Here is a 22,148-nt window from a genome sequence, read left to right on the forward strand (position 1 = left end):
TTGCCCAAACCCTAGAATGTAGCACATGTGATACTTTTCTGTGAGGTCCCTTTGGAGCCTGTTTTTGAAGGAAAAGGAGGGGGGAAATAGCAGTTCATCATCAATTAGCGCCTTCTTCAATGTGGGAGAAGACAGGCAGGTTTGATCCTGGTTACTTTGAAAAACTGTAGTGTAGTAGTTGCCTTGTATGGAAAGCTTATTCCATTTGAAATGGTGCCAGGCCACATGCTCCGAGCAAAAGAGTACAAGAATAATATCTGCTCTATATTAATTATGACTTCTGAAGCTTTGCCTAATTACATTCCCTCTCTTAAGATGACACAAATATTTATGAGTGGGACATTTTATTCTCGTTGTAATCAGTGACATAAATAGGTAACACCTTTATAAAGAGTTAATAAAAATATGTAAACACCGGATAGAGTGCAAAATATTGAGCAGTGTGCAGTAAAACATTCCAATGTTTATTGTATTAATTGAATATTCATGAGATGCCAATTTAAATTACAGTTCACAACTGTTGCTGTGTCTAATGAATAATTTAAACAAGTGTGGCCAAAGAGATTTCAACGCTGCATTAGCAAACTGCAACGGATTAGCAACAGAGAATTTATAATTAGCTTTGTATATCCTATAATAAATTCATTGGAAAGATGGTTTTAATTATCCCACATGTTAATTTGGAATAGAGTGCATTAATTTTCAACTAAAAAGTAACCCTTTCCTCCCAGGTGATGATTCCCCCCATTTTAATTTTGTAATTGCATGGCATTTTCTAGGTTTTCACTTTCTAAGTCTGATTATTATTATTATTATTATTATTATTAGAATCCATGGGTTTGGGTCCTATCCCCTGGAGCAGGAGAAAACAAGCTTGCTGCTTCTTCCATGTGGCAACCCTAGTTTAGATATTTGAAGATGGCTATCAAATCTCCTCTCAGTCTCCTCTTATCCAGGCTAAACATACTTAGCTGCCTCAACCATTCCTCATAAGTCCTGGTTTCCAGACTTTTGATCATTTGCAGTTGCGGTGACTGACCAGGAATGAGACCTTGGGGTCATAGAGAATGGCTTGATGAAAATAATGACCCAGTGTGCAACAGCCATGAAAAAGGCAAATTCCATGCAAAGGGGATCATTAAGAAAGGAACTGAAAACAAAATGCTGTTATATGGCGCAGCCACATTTGGGATGCTCTGTACAGTTCTCTGGCCAAACCTCCACAAGGATATTGTAAAGCTGGGAAAGGTTACGAAAGGGGGCAGTCAGGATGATCAAGGGGGTGGAGCAACTCCCCTCTGGGGTAAGGCTGCAGCATTTGAGACTTTATGTTTTGGAAAAAAAATGTTCGTGAAAGGACCTGGTGGAAGTGTATAAAATAATAAATGGCATGGAGAAAGCAGCTAGAGAAAAGGTTTTTTCCCCCTCTGTAATCGTACTACAACCTGTCAGGCTGAATGTTAGAGGATTCAGGTCAGAGCAAAGACAGTTCTTCTTCCCACAGCACATAGCTAAACAATGGAAATAGCTCTCATGAGAGACAGGGATGGCCACTATCTTGGATGGCTTTAGAAGATTAGACAAATTCATGGTGCCTAAACACGTGGATTGTTATGCCCTGCCTCTACATCTGGAGGTGGCATTTTTTATTTTTAAATTAAATTTACATACCGCCCTGTACCTGCAGGTCTCAGGGTGGTTCTCAGGATATGTATGCTGTTGAATCCCGGTTGTTGGAAAGCTCTGATCCAGCAGGCGACTGTTCTGTTCTTATCAGGGTCAGCCTTGGATTCAATTGGGAACATAATGCTCTGTGGAATATGCAATGGTCCCTTTCCTTGTGAGTTGTTTTAGGGCTCAGGGTGGAGGAAGGATGGAAATATGGTTTCAATGGAAGAATGTTTTGCCCAGATCCCAATATTGCTTCACTACACCCCAGGTATCCCATTGGTTCTTCATGAACGGCATATAAATGCTTTACTCCTGGGTCTTTGCTTGAATAGTGTAGGTTGGCCTTTCCTGAACAGCTCTCCTTTTCCGACCTGCAAGGCTGTTTGGCTGCTATCTCTTTCTGCGCCTATCCCTCCCACCTTTTATTCCCTGCTTGCCTACTCTGCTTCCTCCACCTGCCTGCATCTTTGCTCCCGCAGCAATTTGGACGGATTTCTCAGCTGAGACTCTGGCCTGTAATGGGCTCCCTGGATCTGCTCCAGCACTCTGGCCAATTGTAGTCCTAGTCATCTCTGGATTATCACTTCAGCTTTCCATATACTCAGCTGTCTACAGGCAAGTGTTCCAAAATGGTGTGAAAGGGGTGTGAAAGGGAGCAACCTTTTTGAAACCTCCCTTCATTCAAAGAACCCCTTTTGTACCCGAAATAAATAAAATGTCCCTTTCAGAACTTCAGTCTTAATTAGAATATACAGTGCAGCTCATTAGATAGTGGGAAAATTGAGGAATATTTCAGAGTGTATACATCTTCGGATGTGCATGAGAACATCTGTCCTTGGCATTCAGATTCTGAAAGAGCCTCTTGGTTTCCAGCGAATAAAGGAGCACCCCTTCCAGGTGGTATTGTTTAATTCCAGGTCGTTAGGTTAATCAGATCTTGCTGATGTTTGATTTGTTCTGTAATATAAACATTGACTTGGCACATGTCCTTAAGATCTGATTGGATAAAAATGCAAATGCTGCATTGAACATAGTGTTCCTTCTGGAATATTTTGGTGACACAGACACAGAGACAAAGAGAGGCAGCTTTTGAAAAAGCTTAATTGAAATATGCGCTGTTTTCTTTGAGATTCATCTGGTATATGAAAATAGGCAGCTGGCTGTAAAATGTAAAGTGCAGAGAGAGAAGAGATAAAAAGTTACTTTCTTTTCCCTAGTGCCCCAGAGGAATAAATTTTATTTTGCTTGGCCATGTTCTTAGAGAATCCTAATCAGCTAGAATGTCTGGTTAATACTTATTGATACGGTGTAGAGCATTAAAAGTATTTTATTTTCCCTTGTTTTGCTGAAATATTTGACTTTCAAGGGAGTGCAAATTGTAGATAGTTGTATCTTAAATGCTTAAGTGGTTTTCTTGATGGAATTGCATATTTGGCACACAAGAGACAGAGACCCAGGTGGAGCAATCTTCACCTCGATTAATCAGGGATTATTTTGTTAATTTTTCATCAGAATATCCCGAACAATCCCAGTGCACTTCAGAGGTACAACTTTGTTGGCCCTGCCATGTTATCAGTCAGGCCAGAGAAGTAATGGAAAGTGAAGATGAAGATGTGTTCTAGCTAATCAACATTTTTTTAGGACATCAAGACAATGTGGTCAAATATCATACTGCCTAGTATTTAGTTCTTGGCAGACCAAAATTGTCAGTGATCATGCAATGAATAATTTAAATGCAAAATCATAGGTGCTGCATCTACATGATTGATGACTGGCTCCTTTTCATGTAGGACCAGCATATTCATGATGTATTGGGAGACCTGCTGGTAACCAAAGCAGACATGGCATGAATCAATCCTTCCCTTACTTTTTGCTGAGGCAGAACGGGGGTGAAGGGTTGCTAATATTCCCTTCATATCCAGTGATTTCCCCCACCCCACCCCTTTGCAAAAGGAACCACAAGGTGTGGGAAGAAGAACGAGAGAATGAATGTGCCTGTGTTGCCAGAGCAAAGGCGCCCACATCCCCTTGCCTTGAACCAGTCATACATATTGATAGTTGAAGTAGAATCCATTGGAAGTAAAGTGATTCCGATGGCTGAATTCTACATCGTGTCGTAGATCAGTGCTGTATTACTTTCCATCCAAATGTTCCTCCACATAAACATTCTGTCCCACAACCAGACAGGACTACAACCACATGGTGCTATAAAGGTATTGAAATTGCCAGCAGAACACAGCAATATAGGTAGCATTGATCCAACTGCCTGGAGGTAACTTTTCAGAGTCAGCAATGGAAGGGCATAAATAAGGAAGACTTGTGTCCATAGCACAATGCACTTGGAAGACCAGACTCTAAATGACCAATGTTACTGTGTGACATGTAATTGCAAGGGCCAGGGAACCCGTTATCGCTTTTAACATTTCTGAACAAAACTCCCTTGATATATTGCAGTGTGAATGTTAAAATGTAATGGCACACAACCCACATGTGTGCATGTAATAGCATGGTGGACTGTATAACACAACCACAATGAGACTGGCCCAACTTTCTGCCACAATGGCAGTAGCTGGCATATATGCATGTAGCAGTGTTAAGATGCAAACCCTGTTTCAAGCTGGGACTAGTTCAGAAGGATCTTGGTTTTAACCTGAATGGAGCGACACTTTTGTAGCAGTAATAATAATAATAATAATAATAATAATAATAATTATTATTATTATTATTATTATTATTATTATTATTATTATTATTATTATTATACCCTCTCCATCTGGCTGAGTTTCCCCAGCCACTCTGGGTGGCTCCCAACAGAATATTAAAAATACGATAAAACATAAAACATTAAAAACTTCCCTAAACAGCACAAACAGCACAAGTTTACATTTATTCTTTTATAAAAAATCCAAATGGCAAAGCAGCATCTGATCAAGACCCTTCTATGGATTTTGTCATATCAGAGAGCTTTCTCTGTCTCTTCAATAATAAATGTTTCTACATATATGGTGGTTTTTACACAATTCTGGCGTGTCATTTTAAACCTAAAATAAGAAGGCAGAATGGAATCCATGAGATGTAATTTGAGCACCACATGGCCCCCCAGATGCTCCCACCTTCAATTCAGATGAGTGGAAGAACTTGCATTGTCTCATCCCAGGCACATAATAGCCACATCTGTTTTAGCACTAAAGCAGTTAAGGATCCTAGGAAGATGCAATGCCGAAAAACACTCAGACTTGGACAAATTAATTGTCAATTGTACATTTGTCTGCTCTCTTAAAATATGAGGGTGTTACCTAGGATTTTACCTCAGTATATGTGCTGGGTGATATGCATGGATCTTAACATACCTTTTAAAAGATATATTTGGAGGAGGGGTGTCAGAAATAAATATTACATTTATTACTGATACATTTGTAAAATGGTATTTTCATATTTCGGCTTGGTGTGGCTGCCTGGTGTGGATTTTAAAAAAAAATAATTTTAAATGCTGGATCAAATTTTGCAGTGAGGGACAATGCTTTCAAAATTAATTCACCGCGCTCCTCCCTAGAGAGTGATTTTTCTAGATTGTCTTCTTGTTTTTCCTATCCTGTTCTAAAATCACTATATTTTATGCTCCCTGCAATAAACTGTAGAGGCCTGTCATTACTTGGGGGCCTTTCACTTTATAGCAACACGATATCTAAAATGTCTAGCAAAGGCCAGAAGAGGCATAAAACAAGGTGGATGGGACTCTGCAAAAAAGCTCAATAAAACACAAAAGCTCACGTGGGAAAATGTATCTGAGCTCTGGATACACATCATGAACTTTGTCACTATTGCTTTGTGGCACAGAGAAGGAAGGAACAGCAGAAAAATCTTTTTGCAGAGTGGATACAAACATTGGCAGGGCACGGGCAAACTACCTTGCCACAGACACTTCCCAGCAAGATCTCTTCTGGCAGCAATAATCTATTGTGTAACTGTTTCAACATTAAGATTGTGCCGTATGAGTTTTGTTGCATTTATGTTCTGCTGCACACAGTAGCAGCCAGTGTAGACCTTCCAAGTATCTCTTTTTTCCAGGGACAGTCCCAGATTGACAGAAGCCGTTCCGGTTTCTGATTTGATCCCAGAATGTCCCACTTTTCCTTAGGACGTCCCTATTTTCACTGGAGAAATGTTGGAGGATATTGAGTTATCCAACCCTTGAGCCATCTGAAGGCAGCCCTGTATAGGGACGTTTTTTAATGTTTCATGTTTTATTGTGTTTTTATGTACAGTGGTACCTCGGGTTAAGTACTTAATTCGTTCCGGAGGTCCGTTCTTAACTGAAACTGTTCTTAACCTGAAGCACCACTTTAGCTAATGGGGCCTCCCGCTGCTGCTGGGACACAATTTCTGTTCTCATCCTGAAGCAAAGTTCTTAACCTGAGGTACTATTTCTGGGTTAGCGGAGTCTGTAACCTGAAGCATATGTAACCTGAAGCGTATGTAACCCGAGGTACCACTGTATGTTGGAAGCTGCCCAGAGTGGCTGAGGCAACTCAGTCAGTTGGGTGGGGTATTATCATCACCATCACCATCACTATCACCATCATGGAATAAGACATCCCTGTTTTCATTAGAGAAATGTTGAAGGGTATGCCAGTGTGGTGGAGGTTTGCCACTCACCTGACCTCTGGACAGATGAGTCACTGTCGCTTACTGGGAGGGGTAAGGCAGCAGGGAAGCCAATGTAGTTTAAATGCACCAGCAGGAGCACCAGATTGGCTCCACTGGCACATCTGCACTGCACTGACCCTGTTGCCTTGCCCCTCTGCTTCCTGGTAAGCAGCAGCCATGCCCTTTTGTGAGGTCAGGTGAGCACCACTGCTCCACGATGCCATAGGCTGCACAGAACATAAAGGAAAAAAAGAGAGGTTATCCCACAAGAGGCAAAAACTGAAGCAAAGTCACTGTCACTTCATTAGTGCCCTACTTGTCCATCATCATTACACTCAAAGCTATTCACATTGAAGCATGACAAAAAACACCAACACCAACACCACATGACTATTCATCTTGCCCATATAAGACAATCTGAAACTGTTTCATAGTAACAAGAATAAAACATCAATATAAAAATATCACAATTACAGTACTTAATAATTCAGTTAAGCAAAGAACACACACCCTGGCCTCAATGGTAATAAGTGATAGGTAACAAAGCACACTCTCCTCTGGTGAGATAGGGTGACTAACCAGTAATGGGGGAAAATTGCATGTTACAGCTGCGTGTCAAAAATTTGGTGTGTATTGATGTTAGCGTGTGAATACAGATAATCTGAGTATATAAAGCCCCATACAGTTTGGAACCGGGATACATCAAAGATCACTGCACCCCTTATGTACATTTACAGGTATCTGCAGTGAAAACAAACTCCAAGCCATTTGTTTCATTTACGGCTCTAAAACATGGATGAAGCCTGGTACGTTAACGAGGCGTTCCCCATTTGTTAAACACCATTTTCCGTTGTTTCCAGCAGCTTTTCTTAACACAGAGGCTGTGGAGATTCATCTTCATAATGAAGTGTTAATTGTGTTTGGATGACTCTTTCCCCAGTAATAATAGTGTGCCGTAACACTAGATCATAGCCTGTCAAAACACGGGATTCAGATTGCTGTACTAATATCCTCCAAAAAATAGTAACAGATTTGTGTCAAATATGGGGTGGCAGCGGAGAGGGAAAGCAATAAAAGTAACCGGACTTGTGGGGAACGTGGGCATGGGGATGTTCTTCGACTTCCAAAGTGTGCAGTGCCCTAATAATGAATGTTTTTAAGATTAGGCAATTTCCTAATTTAAAGTAGCCTTGCTTTCTTTAGAAGTGAGAATCAGGCTTAATGGTGAATGTTTTAATGTCATAAGTTACCACATGTTCTAGGAGATGGAATATCTCAAATCTCAAAATTAGGCACATTCAGAAGAGATGTTCATCATGCAAGATGAAGGGGGGAAGCCATGCTGCAATAACTTCACCTTGCATTCTGCTTGGCAAGGTTCTCAGCACTGTGCAGAATGCAGGCTTTCCATCGAGAGTACCATATTACAATACAGTAATGTGAACTAGCTGCGCCTGTATATGAACCAGTGATTGAGAGCTATAGCTGTAGGAAGCCTCTACTGTGTGATAAACGCACCCCCACAGAAATAAATTACTCCCTCTCTAAATCCTTCCCTACTGTTCCCCTCGTGTTCATAACAGGATGATCGGTTGAACCAAAAAGGTGGCTGTTACTTTAAAGGATAAATTAGTTTGACTCTTAACTCAATAATTAAAACGGTTATGGCTATGAGCCTGCAGGGATAATGTACTATTATTATAGTCATTTGTTTCAATTAAATGCTTACTGATTTCACAATAGCAGCTGGGCACCTGTGTGAGATAGCTATTACTCTGAACAAGACATCTCAAATTCCACCAGAAATTTGTCGCCTCTCCAAAGCATTTTCCATACACCATGAAAGTTTATTAGAAACAGTTACAAATTGGGAGGAGGAGTGGGTGGTAATTAGGGGTGTGTGTGTCTGTCTGTGTGTGTGTGTGTGTGTGTGTGTGTGTATGTGTATATATATATATATATATATATATATATATATATATATATTCAATCAATTTCTAGCAAAGTCTGAGGAGAATCTTAGGAGGAGTGACAGATATAGATTAGGTATCTCAGAATATCTTTTCTGATTTGTTACCATTGAGGAAGTTGTTCCTGTGAACTGCTGATTGGAGGTGAGAGTAGCTTTTGGTCCACCAAAGAAGCAGAAATATAAAATGCTTGATCAAGCTTGACAGGCCAGAATGTTTTCTTCAGAGAAATGCAGTAGTAGCTAATAATAATGGAGGGGCAGAGCATGTGCTATACTGAGGAGAGACATTAATGGCTGCCTTAGCAGAATGGCACCACTTTTTCTGTTGGTTAGTTACCTTCTTGCAAGGGAAAGGAAATAAATCATCCTGGACTACTTTGGTGATATCACAGTGAGTCAGAATTCCTGTTCACCCATGGTAAAATGCTCAGCAGATTTTTCACATATTCACCAGAGTCAGGAAGCATGATTGCAGACCTCCCATAGGAAATCCCTTAACACCTTCATGTATTTTCTAGAATATGACTTCCTGGTATACTTGACTATGCAGCTCTCCTTTCTTAACATATGGGTTTAATGGTGCTCGTGCTGCACAAGTATTCATTTCAACGTGACATCTGATAACACTTCCCCCCCTCCATGTTTGTGAGGTAGGTGCACCAGGAAATCTGTCTGGTTTCAAAATGTCCACTTCTTTAGCTGAAGCCAAATTGAGCCTAAACATATTTAACACAAACCACTCATACTTGGTTCATTAATAACCTTTTCCATTGCTACTGTTCATTATACCTTCCTTCCCCACCATTGACTTTTCCCTAATTATCTCCCCAAGAGACATTATTTAACGTGGTTAAAATTTAACTTGTAAACTCTTTGGGCCCCAATCTGGCAGTTTTGTTTATGCTATGCTAGAAAGTACCCTGGTACTCATGGTGCCATGTTAATATTCATTGTCTTTCTCTTCTCTCACTCTTTCTAATCTGCAGTCATTTCCAGGTGCAACTGCTTTCCCACCTCCCTCCCAACATTTTTTTCCACATTGGTAGGTTTGACCAACTGGAAATGATTTAGTGCAGCTATGGCTTGTATTCAAAGCAGCACTAAGCCTCATACTCCATTACTGCAAGGATTTATGCTTGCACAACGGAACAATTTCCTCCTTCTCTTCTTTGGCACCTCTCCTAAACCTGTTCTGGGATTTCCCCTACCCCTCCAGAAGTGATTTGGGGAGTGGGTCGGTAACAATGTCTACCCACCATGAGGCATAAAGCACAGTGAGGCCCCAATCCCAAACTGAGTGTGTTCAGCTGGAATCTCCCCATTGCTATTAATGGTTGCTAGATGGAACACATACTCATTTCTGCAAATTTTCATAAGAAATTTTCTGCACAGGTCTCATATCCATAATTACACTCATGGACTGGTTCTGCTCTGCTGCATAAATAATATGCACTTTAAAGGGAAAAAATGTATGATTACATATTTAATGGATAAATGGAGCCGTTGTGGTCTACTGGCTCCATAATAAGAATTTTTAAAAATATCTTAATATAGTATTTGCCCAAGAGACTAATGTAGCTGCAGATGGGAATGATATTTTAGATTTGTTTAAAACCCAACAATCTACATTATATATTTCTACAATTATAAAATACATATTTTATGAACTTTCCTTAATTTAAATGTAAAATAATGAAAATACATTATTTTCCTTAGCAGCTGGCCCATCATCTTCAGCATTAAGAGCTTTTATTAAACAGTAAAAATCCAAAGTAACTCTTGAGCAATTTGCCATTTTCTCTAGACATTAGGATAGAGTCATTGCTAATAAGTTGATATAATAATATACTCTGGACTCATGTATGTACACACTTGAGTTCTCTCCAGATGATTATCAGCTGACAGCTTATCTCAGTTGAAATGCATTGTGTGATGTGAGTTGGTAAGAAAAGTTCTCTCTGTGGTGGGTTTCCCATCCTCTCATTGAAATAATCCCCAAGTGATGAGCAGATATGTGTGAACGAGCCCTGCGAAGCAAGTGTGAATGTCATTTCAATCTGAAGGAGGCTGAAATGCTGCGTCAGCTCCTTTGGAGCCAGGTAGAAATGGAATATAAATGCAACAATTTTTAAAAATGTAAACTGAATCCTCATGTTTATTAAACAGAACAGATGAGAACCGCTCTTGTAAAAATCACGCCTGTTCCCCATTCTCCTTAAGCTCCCCCCTTCAGTGCCTTTTAAATATCTAAGCCCAACATGCTGTCTAGTGTTGTAGAAAAGCTCTTGATTCCCGACCTGTAGCAGTAAATCTGCTTCTGCATTTGGATTTATTTCTGTTGAAGCCTACTGAGCCCTCTCAGCTCTTCCCTACATCTCTTACTTTACGAGCTGCTAATGGAGTTGGCAGGAGTCCCCTGCTAATGAGAGATTGCACCTCAGTGGGCTTATCGGAAACGAAAATTGTTAATAAATAAAGCCCTGGGTCTTTAAACTCATGTTAACATTAATCAGATTAATATAAAAAGCACAAAAAAGTCTGGGAAATGTTTAAGACAGTGTTTGATTTCCCTCCTGCTGTTTTCTACTGTGTGAGAATCTGATTGTACCTAAGTATCTGGCTTAATTCCATCTCTGAAATGAGTAGAGAAACTGTGCTGTCCCAATGCCATTGCCTCTCTATTGGCATACTAAACTAATGAATTATTTGATATTACTTTTATAGGTAGTATGGGAATGACAGATCTCTGTTGTTCTGGGGTTTTGTCTCCAGCAAAGAAAGCCAAAATTAGGACAACTGGGTTTTTCTGGGATTTTGGGGGACCATACTTCATTCCTGGGGTATTCCAAAATCTGACGCCACTCTTCTTCTCTGCCTATCTTAGGTCTATTGTAGGGTTTCCCATTCATCCTTGGGAAGAAGATGTCTGTTGCTCATTTCCATCTGTTAATTCCTTTAAAATTGCCCAATGAATAAAAGGAGGAGGCCAAGCAGCCGAAAACAGCTGAATTGACATTTATACTAACATTATTATAGAGTAGGGACCAGACTAAATAGTGATCCCCATTGTTAGTGTTTGAGAAGACATCTGGGTAGGCAGCTATCTTGCTCCTTCCACTGGCTCCTTCAAAATCTGCCGCAGCTCAGAATATGATCGTCATTTGTTATTCAGGAAGCAGAGAAGCTCCACAACACATTTTCAATTCTGTGTAATTAAAAGAATTGTCTTCTGAGCCAGACCCAAAGTTCTAGTTGCCTAGCATTCTATCCCTGAGAGTGGTTGGCCAGATAGACCCAAGGAAAAGAGAAATGTGGTGATAATATTTCCCATTTTATTGTATTCGTTGGCCATCAGAGGTGAATTGACTTTGAATATAGAGGTTCCATTTTAGCCATTGTTAGAATTGTCCTGTACCTGACCCTTCTTACCCACTCACACACATTTGAGGGCCATGGTGTGGAATTAGAAGTATGATGTCTTAAGCAGCATAGCTTGTATCCAACACAGCCATTGGCTGAGCAGAATGACTTCTGATCACATAATAGAACTTCTCTTCTCCCTCACCACCCCACCCCCTGCGATCTGAGGACACACAAAAAGAAAGGGAGAGACAGGATGGATTGAAGGTTGGGTGGTTTTTTCTTAGAACGAGGATTGAATGCAATAGGAAGGAGCTGTGGGAAATAGCAGGCTGCTTATGTGGTGGAAAGGAGATATAATGATGGATTGAGGGGAAGATGGCAACTACAAGGAGCCAACTCCATGGGGTCAAGGAGTCTTCGCCCCCCCAATTCAATATTTGAGGGGTTTGGGCACCCCCAAAGTTGATGTGCATTGCCATTCAAATAGTGTGCGTGTACCGTGTCATGTGATGGATTATGCAGGGAAGGGCTTACCTGCCCCCCCCCCTATATTTTATTCAAGTTGGCACCCCTGGGAAACTAGAAGGTGACTAGAGTGGATATGACTAAGGACTGTAAATGGGGCAAGAGAGTTTGCTGTGAAAAGCAAAGGTGGGAACTTTATAGTCAATCTGGTACATAGTCTATAACAGCAGACAGTACCAGGTGTTTCAAATGGATTACAAGAAAAGCCAGAATGAGCAGATATTGAGTACTTTGGATATAGAACAGTCTCATTCCCAAGCAAGCCAGCTAGAGACAACCCTATGGTGGTATGGTGTATAACTTCCAACTTATTTTTTCTCTCCTATCTGATACAAATGAAACACGGTTACCAGTGAGAATATTAAAAAAAACCACACCACCCGGTTCACTTCATACAGCTTAGCCTCAGGCTATTTAAGTGCTAGTGCCCTTTGTGGTCTTTGGCTGCAGATTTCCATTTTACAAAAATGGTCCCATTTTAAAATATTAAATGTTGCAGGTTGTATTTGCATAGGTTGCATAGGCAGACAGTATTCTCTGGATGGGTCAGAAATTCCAAATTTGAGTAGGGATGTTGTTGTTTATAATTCTTCAATGCAATTTTCAAGGATTGTTCATTTTACAGAATAAAACCATGTTTTCAGCTGAATTAAGTGAATGAATTTTTTAAAATTAATATTAGTATTGACATTATTATCACTGAATTTGGTCTTCAATAATTTATTTTTTAAGAATACACATATACTAAAAATTATTGTATAGGGCATTCATTGTCATTCTTTAAATTGAATTTGATGTTTCCCTTTTCTAACCCATGATTTTGGAACTTCTTTCCAGACTCCTCTCACTTTCTGTTTTCAAAGCATGCCCCCAGTTCATCAAATTTAAAATTACTATTTAACTTTTTTTTTTAAATATCCACACACAACTGAGAAAACAGACTTCACTATTCTACTACATCAAGTTTAACATTCTGTTACTACAAAATATTCTGTGGTCCTTTGGATCAAAATTTGGAGTCTCCATCTCTTTATGTTTCCTTAGAGAGCCAGTGTGGTGTAGTGGTTAAGAGCGGTAGTCACGTAATCTGGGGAACCGGGTTCGCGTCTCCGCTCCTCCACATGCAGCTGCTGGGTGACCTTGGGCCAGTCACACTTCTTTGAAGTCTCTCAGCCCCACTCACCTCACAGAGTGTTTGTTGTGGGGGAGGAAGGGAAAGGAGATTGTTAGCCGCTTTGAGACTCCTGAAGGGGAGTGAAAGGCGGGATATCAAATCCAAACTCTTCTTCTTCTTCTTCCTTAAGCATTCAAGAAGAGAGTCCTGCATTGTTGCTGTTTATAATCATACAAGCACATGTTTTGACTCTAGCTTCTTAACATAAAAACAATATCATGTTTGATTTTTTAAAAAAAGGCATGCCATTTTGAAAAGGAAACAGTAATGTCACAATTGGCAAACCTGCTGCACTGTGCTGACACAATTTGGCTTTGTGTTGCCCCCAAAACCTGACACGTCCCAATTCAACAACTGTGAGCATTGCTGACAACTGTCAGAGGAGCGCTGCTGCAAGCAACCTCTCATTGTAGTGCTTCCTGTGAGTTGCATGGCATTTGAATCCCATGGACTGCCAGGCTGTTAAGATACCATAAGTTTCATATTAATATTAACCACATAGTATACCTTTTTATTTGGCAACCAAATGTTGCCAAATATTCTCCAAATTGAAAATAAAATGAAAACAAATATGTGTAATCCATTGCATTGTTCTGTGTAATGAAACCATTCTGAGAACAGCAAATAATTGAAGAAAGATCTCAGTGCTTTAAACTAGGAGTAACTTTTACCCAGCATGGAACAGATTAGTTTTTGCCAGTTGATTAACTTCCCAGTAACAACCATGCCCAGCCTGCATCATAATATAATTTTTATAAGACAATAAATATAATACAATTTTAATTAAAAAGTAATATTCTCCTAACTCAGATCCAGGAGATGGTCCACTCAGAAGCCACTTCCTATGAGTCCAACCATCAAGTTCCCCTGATCAATCGAGCAGGGATGTATACCGGTCACATGAGTGCCCTCAGCCAGTCACAGCTGATTTCTCAGATGGGTTTGAGGAGCGGTGTTACCCATGGTTCCCCATCACCCCCCGGAAGCAAATCTGCTACACCATCTCCCTCCAGTTCTACTCAGGAAGAGGAGACAGAATCACATTATAAGGTACGTGCAGCCATGCCTGTTTTGACAGACATAGTGTTTGACAGTGGCAGCCAGCCTGCAATGGCGGAAATAATGTGCAGCAGTCAAACCAAAGATATTTTGTTTTTCCTTCAGAGAGAGAGAAGGAGAGAGAGAGAGACACTTTCTTGATAACTAAGGCTGTCTGCAAAGAATATTTCTAAGCTAAGAAATTGGAAGACATGTCAGATTTGCAAATTATATCAAGCACAGTAGTGCTATATTGATGCATATAATAAATAGAGCAATTAAGGTAGCTAATTCAGAAAGAGTCTTTTCCCCCTAAATCTTTTTCTGTCTCACCGAAGATGCCAACTGTATCATTTTGTACTGTCCTTCCAGGTTAGGACTATGACAATAAATGCATGGCTTAGTATCCCCTCACACACAATTTTTGCTAGTTGCAAACATTTTTTTCTGTAGAAACAAAATTCTCATATTTGTTTGGAGAAAGAAAATGGGAAAACACAGATATCCAGCTGGGGTTTCAGTTGAACAGTTTGCCACCTCATCACCAGAATGAAATAACAGAGAAAGCTTTCACTATATTTTAACTCAGATAGGTTTGGATTTTTTTTTTTATTTTTTTAATGTAATAATTGTTAAGTTAGTCGGTAAAGCAGAAGGTCTGTTAGGCTTCAGGGGAAGTTCTTGCCATTCTGCTTTGGCTAGCAGTCAATAGATTCTGGATGTGTTGATGTTAGTGAGCAGACAAATGGAATGAGTATATGTAACATAGAAAGATTCTGTGAAATAAAAATCCCCTTCGTATTTTAGACTGTGAGGTCATGCTAATATATATACATATCCTCAGCCTTGTTTTTTATTCCACATTTCCTAGAGAAACAAACCTTTGTAAGAGTAGCTTTTATCTACATAATATATATGGTCAGCCTCTTGGGTTTGTGGATCAGAAGGCCACCTTTCCGCCAGAGTGGTACCTATTTATCTACTTGCACTTTTTGACATGCTTTCGAACTGCTAGGTTGGCAGGAGCAGGGACCGAGCAATGGGAGCTCACCCCGTCGCGGGGATTTGAACCGCCGACCTGATCGGCAAGCCCAAGAGGCTCAGTAGTTTAGACAACAGCGCCACCCGTGTCCCTCTGTGGTACATAGAAGTGCTTAACTTAGACTAGATTGTGCCCATTGCTTTGATGATTTGGATGTTTAGTTGTGTATCCTGTTATAAGCAGGGAGATTGTTGTCCATAGAATGTGTGCAATATAATTGAGGGATAGATTTCCATTTGGATTCTTCATGCAATGTTACCTGGTTCATATATAATTATTACAGTGCATAGTTTATAGTATAAACTGTAGTTGATCACACCAAGAATTAGCCTTGTGCTACTCCCTCCTTGCCCCTCCCTTTCCACCCCAGCTTTGAGGAAGATATGGTTTGTTAAACTGCGGTTCAAGTGCTACTCACAATCTAGGGTATCAAAACAAGCCCTGGGCAGATACCCTACATTGTAAGTAGCACCTTTGATATAATGGAAAACTATCTGTGATGATGCTAGAGGACACACTGAGACTTTTTGCCTCCCCAGCATTGTTTAGAATCAATCCGACCTGCACAGAAAAAGAAGAGGTCGTTCTTTGTTTTATAAGCAACAATGAAAGAGCGGGGTGGAGGGAAATAGAGGACAGACCAAAGAGTAGAAAGAAGTCTTAAAGGAAGTTTGTGACTAGTCAGAGTGTTTGTAGGAGGCTCTTGTACATGATCAAAAAGTATACCCCTGGACAAAAGTAAGCTTGTCAGTAGGAGGTGGCGAGTTGAATGTTTAGAAGGTATTTTGAGGTCTCCTCTTCCATGATTTTAAAGCAGGGATAGGCAACTTGGTGCCATGCAGAAGTTCTGTACTACAACTCCCATAAACCCTGATCATTGCCCATGCTTACTATGACTGATAGGAGTTATAGTCCAGAACACAGGGTTGTCTAACCCTGCCTTAAAGTCTGGGTAGGGAACTGCAAGTGGCTGCAGAATGAAAATTTTCTGTATGTATTAAAGTAAATTTCTACAGTAAAGTTGAATTTGTGACAATAAAGGATAGTTTGGCATATATTTCTGAGAAATAAGTGTCCCTTCCGACAAAAATGAAAACTAGTGATCTTCTAGCACCATCTACAGCATATTGGAAGAAGCCTGCTGGAAATTTAGTTGAGAGCTAGAAGAACGAAGCAGTTTGCTCCCTTCCTATAACTTCAGATCCAGAAGACACATAATATATGAGTCTATGTCATTATAGTCCAGTGGTTCATGTGGCTGAAGAAAAGGCTGTTTCCATTGGGGACCATTGGAGTACAGAAGCAGCAGAAGAGGGCCCTGAACCACTTTCACATCAACCATTCCCCTGCTCCAATATGCCCCTCTACCCCAATGGCTTCCCCCTCTCCTTGCATTTTACCTCTTTTAATGAACCACTCTGACACTGGCCTCTGTCTTGCTAGAATTTGATTTTAGTTTATTGGCTTTCACCCAGTCCATTGCTGAGTCAGGCACCTCCTGTTTCATATGTCACAGGAGTTGATGACGTACTGATGACGCTGTGCCTTACCCTTTAAATTCTTCTTTGCAAGATCAATAAACTGACCCAAGAGCCCTTTTTATTCTAAAACAACATGGCCCCAGTGCTCAGATGTTTCCAGAAATATACTTCAGACACCATGCTCAATGTATTATTGTTCCTTTGTGGTTCATTTTTTACTTTCATTTCTGAATTGTACCAATGAGAACAAACTGCAAGTTAAGCCTTTGGACATTGCTATTTCTATATTTGTATTTTGTGTTGTTTGTGTCTTATGTGAAAGTTTGTTGTTCAGATAGTCAAAACCAGGGTTGGAGAACCTATGGTTCTCTATATGTGGTTGGACTGCCAACTCGCAAACAGCATGAGGAATGGTTAGGAATTGTGGCAGTTGCAGCCTAGCAACATCTGAGGGGTCCCAAGTTTCCCACCTCTAGTTTAAACAACATGTTGTATTCATTTTTGTGCTATCTTCTCAGCAGCATCACTGAGCTTAAATCTGTCATATCATAATTCCCCCCCCCCAACCACTGTAATGCAGAAGAATTGAATTTTGATACCTCTTTCACAAGGCCCTCTTTTAAATTCAGCCAATCGGGTGCAGTGGGGGCTCTGCCATTCCACTCAGCCTTGCCGCTCCCAGGTGGGAATTAGAATTGCTGCCATAGTCAACAGTGAAAACTGTTTACCCTCACCTAGTCCTATAAAGTGGTAAAATGTTGTCAGTGAAAATCCTTTCCCTCTAAAAATGCACTGCTTCGGTTATTGATATTGGAATGGTTTTTCCTTTGAGAAAAATATTAATTGTAGTCATTGGGCAGATGAGACATTTGTCCTGGGGCTTTTAATGGCCTTCCAGACAGATCTACCAATGTTCCTTCTTGTTTTCCTTCTGAAAAAAGGTGCTATTTGTGTAGGTCTCTGGTGTCTAGAAGGAAAAGAACAAGCTGTGACTGTTGCTTTGTTTGCTGCATTGGTAATATTCTCTATTTGAATTAAGTTTAACTTTCATTTTTGTTTTCAGTAAGTTGCTTTGAATGGCAGTAGATGTTTGATTTGAACACGTTTAGCAAAAATATTGGGAGAGTAATCTTGCAGCAAGAAGCTGAATACACAGTGTTACTGGTCTCCATGCTTGTGAGAAACCAGTTGCAGTGTAGGGGGTTGTAGTGATGTTAAAGGTAAAGGTAAAGGTACCCCTGCCCGTACGGGCCAGTCTTGCCAGACTCTAGAGTTGCACGCTCATCTCACTCTATAGGCCGGGAGCCAGCGCTGTCCGCAGACACTTCCGGGTCACGTGGCCAGCGTGACAAGCTGCATCTGGCGAGCCAGCGCAGCACACGGAACGCTGTTTACCTTCCCGCTGGTAAGCGGTCCCTATTTATCTACTTGCACCCGGGAGTGCTTTCGAACTGCTAGGTTGGCAGGCGCTGGGACCGAACGACGGGAGCGCACCCCGCCACGGGGATTCAAACCGCCGACCATGCGATCGGCAAGTCCTAGGCGCTGAGGTTTTACCCACAGCGCCACCTGCGTCCTAGTAGTGATGTTACTAATGGGGAAATGGAGCTGGGGATATCCGTCTGGTAGAATATAGGGCAAAGGAGATGCAGAGCCACTCAGGAGAGCAGAGCAGAGCCTCTCTAGACTTCGTAGCTAAGGCCAAGCCTGATAAGATTACCCTGTTCTGTGTTTTGGGTATGTCTTCTTAGCTGAAACAAAATATGGGCAATTCTTCTTAGTTAAAACATAGAAACAATTTTGATTATGTTCAGAACTAACAGTGCTGCTAAAAGTCCATTTTTTATTTTTGTTGTGTGCCAGCCTAGTGCGTGAACTTTAATCCATTATTGCTTGATGTTCATGGCATGTTATCAGGGACTCAGTGCATTAGCAAATATGACGAGAGTGCTTTGTGCTATAAAGGCTTTTAAGGTCTGGGCTACACTGAATGATGAGTGAACTCTTGCCAGCCCAGTAAAGCTTCAGCAATGATGGGAACCTGACCTACCCTCTGCATGGCTTCATGCAATTGACAATTGTTGCTATACTCTTAACGTCAGGCTTTAAAAACATGGCAGACATATGCTTGTGCAGTTGCCTTTCTCACACTTGTTGTACACAAAAAAATGGATCCAAGATTGTCTTGTATATGTGAACCTAAGAACAGGAGGAGCACAGTGCAAGAAAAGGTCCTGACTTGGAGTCACTTAATTCACTGTATAGGATACTGAAAATTTCAAGTCTTTTGGAACATGTGCAGCTTCCTACCAACACTGATGGTTAAGGCTCATCCCCATGTTATGTTTTTATACATGCAGAACCACTTGCATATACAAAGACATGTGTATTTTGAAACATGGACTTGCATTTTTTCATTCCTGAGTGCATGTTGGGAACAGATACCCTCCCTATTATTTGTGTAAGGATGCCAGAATACACAGTCACAGCCATTTGGACTGTATTAGTGGTATCAAATGGTGTCCATCCACTGATTGAACCTAACCCTATGAGTGGAGCAGAGGAAGAAGAGAATTTTCAGCAATCACCCTACTGCAACTCCCTGCATTTCACTGTCTGCTCTGAGCAGGGTGAGAGAAGTCCAGTGGGGGAATTGTCAGTGATGCCTCCCTCTCCTGTTCCAATGATAGATTCCATCTTTTGGTGGTCAGATACCACTGAATACCATCACATGACTTATTTCTGCATGTGACATAAGTGTTGACCACTGTGGTTACAAAGTTAGCATGACTTTCTAAGCAAGCTCCCTGGGCAAATCTGCCCAAACCTTTTAACAAGAACACCCAAAGTAATATTGCCGTAAATCCATTTTCTTATTTGAATTTGTCCTATTAGCCCTGTTGCATTTACTCCTTCAGTAGGAGAACTGGGAATCTATCCACAAAGCTGCATGAGCCCCCCACCCCCAATGCCACTGTATTTTCTGCCTGTGGCTTTTACCACTTGAAATCCTGTTTTCACAGGAAAACTGTTTCCCCTCCCTCGTCCCAGTTTTCTCTTATTACTCAAGACTTTAGATTCAGTTTTTAATTAATGGTTGCAGAACTGAAAAGGTACGTTCGATAAGTAACATCCACATAATTTAATACTTAATTACCGAATGCAATATGCACTTGGTTTGGTATTTTACTAATTACTTAATTAAATTATTACGAGGGCTGAGCTGAAAGAGGGAGGCTTCTTGAAAACATTTGGTAACTGCAAAAAGAGCCTCCTTTTTTCGATGGCTTTTCACAGGTCAAAAGTATCCAACCACAGTGCAAGGTCAGTAACTATTTAGAGCAGCAGGGAGGTGCTGGCCAGGTTGCCCTGATAACAGGGCTGACAACAGTGAAGGTGGCTGCAGTGAGCCCCTAGGGCTTGCCCCTTCCCAAATAGCATCATGCTGCCTGTGACTTTATGACTGCCCCAACCAGATCTTCTGGGATCCAATGTAGCTGCAGCTGGATCTGACAGCAAAACTGGGATACTGACAAAGGACTCTGCCCAGAAGCACCAGGCAGCACAGGGCTCTCTCAGATGCCAGCCCAGCAGGCAGACACAGCTGGTTTTCATGAGGTCCAGTGACAGGTGGAGAGAGGAAGCAGGCTTAAAAAACCCTGCAGCATTCAAGGAACTGGGAGACCATGGGAGGAGAGCCTGAAACTAGGGATTTAACTGCATCTTGAGGGGAGCCCCCTTTGAAGACTGGCAACCAAGAGATCTCCCCTCCCAGACCCTAAAGAGGATGACTGAAGGCAGATACTCCCTCCATCGGATCCCATAGGGAGGGTTCTGAGATACCCTCTTCAATGCTCCTATTCCCAAACCCAGCATTTCCCCATAAATTGAGTGGCGTGGCATGGGATTGAAAAGAATCTGCCTGAAAAACACATTTGAGAAACATTGCAAAGTTTTTGGTGAGAGTGGGTTTGGGTTGGTTTACCTTGCTGTCCTAAACAAGGTGGTGAGTTGTTGTAAGCTGTTGGGAAAACCTTGTTGGGCCTTACACAAGAATCTGCTAGTCCCTCTATTCATCAACCACCTCAGGAAAACAGGGAGCGTAAGTCCTCCCTTCATCCCTGAAAACACTGTATTGGGAGGGGAGCATTGGCCAGTATAACCAATATTAACCAATGCTGATCAAGACAAATTACTCTGAGGGATAGTGGGAGAGCTAGACAGGCCTGCTGGGGGAACTGTGGAAGAAGGAGAACAAATTATTCTCTTTTTTTTCTTTGCTCCCCCTTCTTTTCCTCCTTCAACTCATCTCCCCACAACTAAACCCATGATTTCAGAAGGGCCCACACTTGTTCCAAATATTCCTGACCCTGATAATTCTGGCTTCTTCTTTTCTTGGAATGCTGCTTTCTCTTAGACCCAAATCTTCTTTCTTTTGTCTCCCCTTTTATTTTCTACAGATACAATTAAAAGCAATATACATCTACATTTTTGTAAAGTAAAACGTCAACATTAACTCCACCCTTCCCTAATAATAGGGTGAAACTTTCACTTTTAAGAAACCAATCCAGTTTCTTTCTTTCGATTAATAGCATTGTGGGTGGGATGGAGGAAAGAGGGCGAGAACTCTTGCGTCTTGTTACTAGTGGGCAGCCGTCCATTTGACGAATGCCAGCACATTAAAAATGAGCTTAATGGCCAGTCAGGACTGGGTGAGCGGAGAACATTATTATTCCTGCCCCTCCCACTTTTCTCGGACTGTTCCCAATAAACATGAATTCTTTTACACTCGGCAGGTTTCAAACACTTTTGGCAGTAGTACTTGCAAAAACCACCCTTGCAGAAGTTTCTCCTGTTGGCTGAGTGACTGACAGACTGACATACTGGATTACTCCCCCCCCCTTAATGGTTTGGTATTCAGATTTCATTGCGTCCTAACTTTTGAGAGTGCTTTTTTGCCTTCCTTTTTTCAAATTGCATATTCTTGCTTAAGTTTATATCCACTGTACGCAGCAGAGTTGTTGAAGTGCGTAAAGTACCTGCCATCGAGGTGTCAGAAGCAGTTATGAATCCAGCTTCATTCAGAGAAGCCTGTCTGCCCTTTGAGAGCAGGCTCTGCCTTCTTGCATGTATGGTTTTAGGTTGCATTGTGTGCTTAGTAGTTGACTCCAAATGCATCATTTGACTTTACTCTGTTATTTTTCTAGGGAAGTGGGGATTGTGGTGCTGTGTGGC

At 41.1% G+C, this 22,148-nt stretch overlaps 1 protein-coding gene across 10 annotated transcripts in view; it reads left to right on the forward strand.

The window, feature by feature from the left end:
- TOX2 (TOX high mobility group box family member 2) overlaps positions 1–22,148 on the forward strand; it is a 220,198-nt gene that overhangs the window by 155,018 nt on the left and 43,032 nt on the right. For 8 of the 10 annotated variants that reach the window (XM_053393915.1, XM_053393911.1, XM_053393912.1 and 5 more), the window contains one exon: positions 14,163–14,402. The exons of the other annotated variants lie outside the window; for them this stretch is intronic. In XM_053393915.1, the coding sequence (XP_053249890.1) occupies positions 14,163–14,402 (240 nt within the window). The remainder of the gene's footprint in view (positions 1–14,162; positions 14,403–22,148) is intronic. 10 annotated transcript variants of the gene reach the window in all.

Source organism: Podarcis raffonei, chromosome 6, assembly GCF_027172205.1.
Source record: "Podarcis raffonei isolate rPodRaf1 chromosome 6, rPodRaf1.pri, whole genome shotgun sequence".
Taxonomy (NCBI): domain Eukaryota; kingdom Metazoa; phylum Chordata; class Lepidosauria; order Squamata; family Lacertidae; genus Podarcis; species Podarcis raffonei.